Source organism: Drosophila mojavensis, unplaced genomic scaffold (assembly GCF_018153725.1).
Source record: "Drosophila mojavensis isolate 15081-1352.22 unplaced genomic scaffold, ASM1815372v1 contig_49, whole genome shotgun sequence".
NCBI classification, from domain to species: Eukaryota; Metazoa; Arthropoda; class Insecta; order Diptera; family Drosophilidae; genus Drosophila; species Drosophila mojavensis.
In genome coordinates, this window is record NW_025318872.1 from 1,736,686 (window position 1) to 1,746,207 (window position 9,522).

The window sequence follows — 9,522 nt, forward strand, 5'->3', positions numbered from 1 at the left end:
TGTAACGAGCATTGAAATATACTAAAAACTGATGATACAATCGCGTTTTTGACTTTGAAAAGTCAGCAGCAGCAGCAGTAATAGCAACAGCAACAGCAATTGGCAACAGCAACAACTGGCAACTGGCAACGGCAACTGCTGCAGCCACAGCAGCTCGACTGATCCATTGTTCAATAGTCGTCGCTGCTCGACTGATTGTTATTGTTTATGAGAGCTGCACTCGAAACAAATTTTGTGGCACTTGCAACATTTTTATTTACAGCATCTTTTTTCTTTTTAACAACAGAAGAAATCATCGTAGCCGGGCTTCAGTTGTAGCTGATATTGGCCAAACTTGGGCAGCTCGCCACCCTTCGGCGACTCCTCCTCCAGCCAGGACATCATCTCCTGCAGCTTATCCTGTGTGCCCTCCAGTTCACCGCTCACCGCATATCCACATTGGGTGCGTGTCATATAGCCGCGCACATTCAACTCGGTGGCCTTTAGGGCGGCACGTGGCATCAGACCCTTGATATCGGATAGGTACAGCTTGTAGGATACCCTATAGACTGCGACCGGTTCGTTCAGCTCGAATTGCATGGACATTTTTGATGAATTACTATCAAAGGGCTAATTGAACTGTTTCTCAGATTGGTATTGAAATAGATTAAAGTCCGATAAATATATACGTAAATATATATACATAGATATATATGCAAATATATATATATATATAGTTATAAATGTTTATATAATATATTTCAATACCAATCCATTACACTCTGATGGAAAAACAAGTGACTACTACGATTTTCCCATTGATTGTGATTGAAGTTTAGCAGGGGTTATTCAACACTGTTTTGGTTCATTTTAAAAAGTGAAACTCGCTAACTTTGATTTCTTACCATATTGGATTTTACTACAATCTTGCACAGTCTTATGATCATATTTCATTGAATTTTCAAATCAATATAGCTTTGAAATTGATTTCTCAACGTTTGTGCCTTTACCTCAGCAAATCTCCCATTTGAAGCCATTTAAAAGACGACTAAACAACTTTAATAATATAAAAACTCCGTAGAATTTCTAAAAATTCCGAAGAATTTCAAAGAGTTACGAAGAATTTAGAAAAATTCCGACACGTTTCGAAAAATTCCGACACATTTCGAAAAAATACGACAAATAATTCCGAATAATTCAGACAAATTCCGAAAAATTCAGAATAAATTCAGAAAACATGGAAACGGATATGATTAAATCGAGCTTCTCATTTAATAGCGCAGCCTATTTGAAATTGGTCGCTAGTCGCTTGTTGGCTGAACGAAGCGATAGCGAGGATTCCGAAGTCAATTTTTATGGTAGTACCACTTCAGCTAGCGATTCTGAAGCCGTCCTTTGCTTCTGTACGTGCAAGCTGTGTCGGGATCGCAGGAAGATGGCGATTAACAAGGATACCATTTTTCATGCGGAATTCCAATTGCACAAACTGAGTGCCAACGATGGAGAGATCTGTTCTATGCTGATCAGTCAATGCCGAGATTTGGAGCTCAATGGCTATGTTATCTTCACATATGAACGCGAGGATTGCTCGGGCGTTGTCGAGGGATCGATCAAGCGCATAAACGAATTCAAGAGTTGGCTGCATACACTAAACGATCACATACCCCAACCGATGTCGAACAACATCTATTTCTCCTGGTTCCTAGTCACCAGGCCAGGTCTATTGCAGCCAGAGTTCGAGGAGCGCGTCACTCCACCATTTGTAACTAACAAAATGGTAGAAGGCGATTCCAGTGACGAGTAACTCGAACGTATTTTTCTGGCAGTGTAGTGCGGCTGACTCGTGCTGCCAACAGCATGTACCCATTGTTCAACACTGTTTCTATTGGGTCTCAATCTCTTAATTAAATATGCGACTAACTGGCACCCGAAGCAACAAATTTATATACATATATATAAATATCTCGGCTAAGCTCAAGTCGAACTCAAAGATCGTCGTTTAGTGTCGAAATTGTGCAAGTTTTTGATTTTTCCTGCTGCTGTTTTGCCGATGTTGCTTATGTATCTTTTGTTATTGTTATTGTTGTTGTAGTAATCACACAGCTTGCGAACAAGAAATTAAATCAGCCAAGGTTATCTGGCATTAATAAGCCCCTTGGTTTTTGGCTTACATTAACTTGACTCGTAGCTCGAGCTGCCTTTTTGGCGTCTACTCAATTATTAAATTTGCAATTTCCGTGGCCTGAACTTTTGGGTCAGTAGACTGATTTAAATCAAAGCAATAATTGTGCAAAAAAATCAAAAACAAAACAAAATATAGATACAAAAATAGAAGAAATATTGGAAACACAGAACCACAACAAAACTGACGATAAAATTTGACAAATGCTCAGTGGGGCAAACCCCACAGCGGATGTGGCCAAAGTTTAAAGTGCTTTGGGTGAGGCACCGTCTCCAGCTGCACACACACACACACTCACACACACACGCACACACAGAGTCGCTGAGCTAAGTGGCTTTTCATGACATTTTATTGACACTTCCCTCCTCCTAGCTGGGGGAAGACCTGTTTTCTTTCGAGCTATTCGGTTTCGTTTTCGGTTTCGGTTTTCTCACTCGACTTAACACATTTGACGAAGATGTCTATGCCAGAAATGACGTGTCATCAATGGAGCTTAGGCACCCACATAGAGATGTAACCAACACACACACTGAGTGAGATCCAAAAAAAGCACTTGATAAGGCTCGACAATACTCGCTCGTAATAAGCCTGACATTTGGGAGAGTGAGAGGGAGGAAGAGCGGGAAAGGGGGAAGACGACAGATCCACTTGGAGGTAGTCTTCGATGTTTCGTTGTGTAGGCGTCTGACAAAAAAGAAATAAAATAATAATAATTAAAAATCATTTGAAATGCGGAAATGTTACCAAGAGCTTAATGCCAGCCATGTTAGACAAATATATCAGATTACTTGTTTTGGTTACTTGAAATTGAAGAGGAAAAAAATATATTACCGAAATAGAAAAGAAAACAAACAGAAATGAAGTCGAGGGCAGATCAACAGATCAGACAGATCAGCAGATCGGATCGAGTAGGCAGATGACCAGCGAACACGATTTCATTGAACGATTCGCTCCTATGAATAATGGATTGCCACAACAAGAATTTATAAAAGAAGAGATATGAAAGGTTTTAAAGATTCAAACATATATACATACATACATATGTGTGCGAAAATAGGTTTATAATTTTTGCAGATGTTAATAGTCAAAATAATCATTGTATAGTAAGAGGTAGAAAGAGAGGCATCTACGCATTGATGAAGCGAAGCAGAAGAGTGAAAGAGAAAGAGATAGTAAAACAAATATGTGGGAAGAGAGAGAGAGAGAGAGAGAGAGAGCGAGAATTAGATATAGACCTGCATCCTGTAAGAGAGAGACGAAACAAAAAAAAAATGGACATAGAGGGTATAGAAACAGTGAGAGAGAGAGAGAGAGACAGGGTGAGAGAAATAGAGGAAGACAGAGGGAGAGAGATATGGTACAAAGGAGAAATACAGATAGCCAAAAAAAAAAAAAAAAAAAAAAAAAATACAGAATTACAGAGAAAGTCAGAAAGATAGAAAGATGAACATGGCTCAATTCAGTTGTCGATTCTGACAACATTATTAATTTTTGTCTCTACACATCTTTCTTCCTGTTACACTTATTTCATATCCTTCTTCCATTACATAGATTTTATAACAGAAATATAACCCTACTTTCCAATAAATTTAATTTTAACTATTCATTAACCAACATTTACTAATTGTTACTAATATTTAAAAACAGTTAATTAATAGTAGATTGAATATTCCGTGCGCAGGTCAGTCTACTATTAGTCGAGTATACCCCGGCGCACCCTAGACTGCGCCACAGCCTGATGAATAATGTTTGAAAAACTATTTCCATTTTGGCGTTTGCTTTAACTCAAATTCCAATAATTAAATCCCAGTAGATGCATGAAATAATAATAGCTGCCGCCACAGAAGCCTTTTTCGCCAACTAATATTTAATAAACCACTAAAACAAAAACCATTTTCAGACACCAGGCAGCTAAGGGGCAAATGCAACAGAGCAGCTCGAGTTGCACTCGGACTCCGACTCACTTAGTGGGGCAGCTCCTAAACGTTGCACAGAAGGTCAGACCCCGCACGTTTCATGGCTCGAAGCGCACCTATCGTATAATTAGAAACGAACGACAACACAGCCATCTCTACATGTGTGAGTGTGAGTGTGTGTGTGTGGGTGTGTGAGAGCTCAAGTCTGAGTGTGTGTGGCCTGACTCTGACGAGCGTGTACGCAGCGCTTAAATGAGCCAATTGCAGAACGTTTAGTGTGATACATAAAAGAGCGAGAAGCATATATACATACATATACATATTTATATACAGAGTATATAGAATGTAGAAGACAACCAGTGGATCAAACCACACAATATGATAACTAAAACTTTAAGCAAGAGTAAAAGTCAAAGTAAATTTGAGATGCTTAAGCTAATATAATAATTTAAGTACGTTGACTAAAAGAGTACCCAAAAAAAGCTATTTTTATAGAAAATTATGTATTATATAGTCAAAATAAATACTGAATAAATGCATTTCAATAATATGACAAATTAAGTTAACATTTATTTTGTATACAAAAACCATATTGAAAAATAAATAATAAAAATAATATAATAAAATATAATATATTTTGTATACAAAAAAACATATTGTATAATACACTTTTGGCTATGATAAATAATAAAAATAATATTGTACAATAAAATAATTTAATAGTAATATTTAAAAAAATATATATATATTTTTTACTATTAAAATTGGCCTTTACTTATATGCTATATTGCTAAAATTGAATTACCAAATGAAAAATGATATATTTAAATTTCTAACCAGAAATATATAATTTTCAGTTAGTGTGGGTCAAAGAGCTGTAAAAATTTATTTCAGTTTGGTAAACTCTTAAGACAGTTAAAACAAAGCATATTTGATATAAATTGATATAAAATATATAATTTGTATTACATATGTATAAATTATGCAGCTGAACAGAATCAGCAATTTATTTAGTAAATCTATATAAACCTCGATCATACACAATAAAAAGACAGAAATTATATACATTCTAGATTCTATGCTGCGCTATGGCTCGATGCTGGTCAGCTATACAATATATTTATAAACTCAAGTGAACAATATATATACTAGATATACATATGTATGTGTACCTATATACATATTTAGCTAGGAGGCACTGACAACCGAATGGCTGTAACTGAGACGACAGCAGCGAATCGCTTGGCATATGTATGCTGGGGTGTTTGTCGTATGCGATGCTGGGCAATCGTACGCGCACTCGGCTCGAGTCCGCGACAAGCTCAGCTCAGCTCAGTTATATCAATTTGAGGCCCAGCCGCACCCCCCCAGAGGTCTCGCACAGTCCAACTGAGTGGCTCGTTCTCTCGCTGCTGCGCTCGCGCATTGCCGGACCCATGCAAAGTGTGTTTGAAGGCGCGCGTCGCTGATACGTCCGACATATGTATGTATATAGTGTATACACACAGACACAGCTACACATACACATGCACATACATATGCTCACTTTCGATGTATTTCATTTTTTCTTTCGTTTTCATTCGCTGCGCGATTTGAAAACGTTTAAATAACAAGCAGCAACAACAAGCAGCAGCAACAACAACAACAACAACAGCTTTAACTGGCGGGCGGGTCTTCTGCGCGCACACACAAAATCCAACAAAACTTTACGAGCTTTTTATTATTTTTTTCTTTTGCTTCTTCTTTCGTTATGTTTTTGTTTTTGTTTTTGCTTTTCGCTTTGAGCCAATTATGTGCAGCAGCTGCCGTTAAGGGTGGGCGCGCGAGGGCAGCGAGAAGTGCTAAAGCTCTCCTAAACGTTGTCGTTGTCGTTGCTGATGTGTTTGTTGTTGTTGCTGGAGCTGTGTTGTTGCCGGCCATTGCTGTTGCTCTCGCTCGTGCTGCTGTTTCTCTCAATTTTGTTTTCTATTTTGCGCATAAATTTATCAAATTCCTCATGTTTATTTGCATGCGCTGTCATTATTGTTGTTGTTATTGGCCATTTAGTAAAAGGCTTTAAACCATAAACTAAACGTTTTTTAAAAAGTGCTAGTATTGTTGCAATTGTTGTTGTTGTTTGTCTGGCTAATTATAATGAACATATCAATTTGAATGGCATCACTTGTTTATGGGCATTGCGAGTCTCGTTTATGTTAATTTTCATGCACTGCTCGCTACATATTTAAATATTCGTTTAAAAATATATACATCTATGCATATAATTCAGGAAATCTATAACTACGCATAGTTGAATATAATTAAACATTAATATTGACTCGACCTCGATCTTGAACATTTTTTGCAAATAGAAAGGTTGAGAAATTGCCAACTTGGAATGGAAATCGCTTGGACTGAAATAAGTACAATCTCATAAAACTCATTCGAAATCTATGGGCAGTAGAAACATAAAGATGAACGAATGAGCCGCGTTAAAACATTTTAAAGAAATTTAAGAAAAACTTGGGAAAATAAAAACATAGATATAATAATGAATAGGAAATATAATAGACCTCTGAAAATTTTACAAGCTTTTTTGACATTAATATAAAAAAAAATAGTCTTAAAATTATTTATAAGATAAGTTAAAGTAAGATAAGATCAAAATAAAAATAAATTTAAGTTTTTTGTAATTTTAAAAAAATAATCACATTAAAAAAATTAAACAAAAAAAATTAAAAAGCAAAAAGTATATATAATTGAAAAATAAATAAAAAATAATAAAATATTCAAGTGAAAAAATATAAGTAAAAATAAATAATATTTGTATATGTCATTTATATTTGTATTTTTAACTTTTGAAAAATTTCTTTGGATTTTCTCTTCCTTCCTTCTTCATATGCCCAGATCATTTAAAATTTAAAAATTGAAGAAGTTTATAGCATGCATATTATATAATAATCTAGGAAGATCTAGGAATACCTATACATACAATGAGTTAGCAGCCCAAACAGATATGCAGTAAATACAATTTTTAGTTTCAATTTTAGCACTAGCAGAATGGGCAATACGAAATTTTAATTAAAGATTTCAGTCGTTTGGGGACTCATTAGGAGGTGAACGATACATCTATTGTGGGTTTGGGTATTGCAACTCATTGCACATATCAGCATCTTGCCACTTAAGCATTATCAGGCCATCAATCAGTGCAAGCCAACAAGATGCTTCCTTGCCACATGCCACATGCCACACAACAGCAACAGCAACGGCAACGGCAACAAAAAGCCATTAACTTAAAATGGGATAGAAGAAGAAGAAAAAATAGTTGTGAACTCATTGACTCAAATAAATAAGAGGCACGCGGCCGAGCTGCCACGGAGGAAAGGCAGAGCAGCAGAGCGGCAGGGCGGCAGAGAGGGGCACGAGATCATCAGTAACAATAACAACAGCAACAGCTAGAGCAACAGTTGCCGTTGCTGCCACAACAAACAGCTACAATAATAGAGGAGCCGCGATTTGCAAATCTGTGCCATAAGCTGCCACAAGTGTCGGATGATGCTGGAGGACGATGCGAGTCTCTGTCAGCCATAAAAAAATAAAAAACACAAAAAAGTAAAAAAAATCGGACAAACGATCGTTGGTGCTGTTGTAACCTGGGTACCTGTTGCTGTTGTTTGGCTGCAGTTGCAGTTAGCCTTCATCGCGTAACGGTACAATTTCTACAAGGGAATGTGCTTTCATTTTGAAGTGTTGCAGCCATTGGACTTGGACTTGGACTTGGACTTGCGGCTCATTCAAAAATCTAAACAAGCAGCAGAGAGGCGACCGCTACTGTTAGACAGCATGTTGCATGCAACAAGCAGCAGCAAGGCAGCAAGGCAGCAAGGCAGTAGGCAACAGGCAGCAGGCAGCTGGCAGTTAGTCACTTCACAAAGTCATTTTTGATTTGATCGATTTCGTGCAACACAGCCACAGAAGCTCAGTAGAAGCCACATGACATGGTCTTGAACATGGCCAGGAACAGCCTTAGAAGTAGGACAGCCAAATGCCTGCCACACAAACCCTTCTCCCATTTGCAACACACACACACACTCTCTCACATATGTGTGTGTCGTATGTTAATCGCCATCAGCAAACTGTTGCCGAGTGAAAGACGTAGTTGAACTTTCCATTCTCCATGTCAGTTAAGACTTATCTTAAGCTGCTGCTTAATTATTGTACGAGCCCTGGACTTGGACATATCCAACTGGCCAGCAGCAGCAATAGAAGCGACAGCAACATTCCCCCATCGTTGTTGTTGCCGCCGCGAGCTTCATACGGCGACTGCGGCCAAGCGCAGCTAGACGCGCTCACTTTTGTTTGTTTTGTTTGTGTTTTGTACTGTATGTACGGTATCTGGCTTGCTTTTCGTGTGGAACGCATGTGGAACGTCTAGCTTCGGGTTTTTAGCGGCTTCGTGTCGCTGCGACTCGTGCTGGGGCGGAAGATCTCCACCCAGTTTCGGATGCAATTGGAATGCAGTTCAGCGCCGACTGCGCAGCGACTGCGCAGCGACTGCGTATTTTCATTGAGTAAAAAAACGGTTGGCGCAGCTGTGCAGGATGCACGCGACTGCCTCATTTACCGTTTTGTTGTTTTGTCTGCCAGCGTCGCTGCCGCTAAACTTGTCTAGGCAGCCGAGCACTCGCAACGCGAAGTCAAACTCATAGTCGTCGTCGTCGCCTCACTCGTGGTCGTCGTCGTCGTCTCGCAGCAGTTGCTCTATTCGTTTCTGTTGTGTGCATGTGCGTGTGTGTGTGTGGATTTGTGGATCGCTCGATCTGTGGTGTGTGCTCTACATTAAGAAAGAAGTGTATTAGCTTCGATTTATTGCATCGTCTCTGGACTTCCTCAAAATGCTGAGCTTAGCTCGCTGAGCGTCGCGTCGCTGCGCTGCTCTGTATTGTGCTCGGCTCTTCGGCTGCTCTGCTGTTAAGCTTAGCTCTGCTGCTTGTGGAACTCATCGTCTCTGCTGCTCGTCTCGCGACTCGCGGCTCTTTTCGTATTCATTCAGAGCACCCATACATAGACAGAAGACGTTGCTGCTGCCCGTATGACTATTTTGCGTTTATTATTAGGAAATCGAAATCGCTTTGCACTCTGACGACGCTTCGACTCCGACTTCGACTCTGCCTCTGCTTCTGCTTCTGCTTCTGCTTCTGCCAGTGACTCTGACTGTGAAGCTGCGCGCTAGCCGCCTATCATCAGTCCGTGAGACGGTCTCAAAGCTATTGGTCGTGTTGTCGCTTGTCGGTCGCAACACCAGCGCCACATAACTATTACAACAACAACAATAACAACGAAAGCACACACAAGCAGCCCCACAGCAGACGATAACCCAGACGATCGACCAACTACGTAAGCCAACACTGAACGCAACGTAACGTAACGTAACGCGATGTAAGCGCGCGCGATTAATACTTAAAAGAT

At 39.2% G+C, this 9,522-nt stretch overlaps 1 protein-coding gene across 1 annotated transcript; it reads right to left on the minus strand.

Annotated features, from left to right (window-relative positions):
- Window positions 1–230: 230 nt before the first annotated feature.
- Window positions 231–841, minus strand: LOC6577905. Its single transcript, XM_002003800.4, has one exon. It carries the CDS (start codon window positions 583–585, stop codon window positions 277–279), a length of 309 nt encoding a protein of 102 aa, XP_002003836.1. The 5' UTR covers window positions 586–841; the 3' UTR covers window positions 231–276.
- Between the last annotated feature and the right edge of the window lie 8,681 nt (window positions 842–9,522).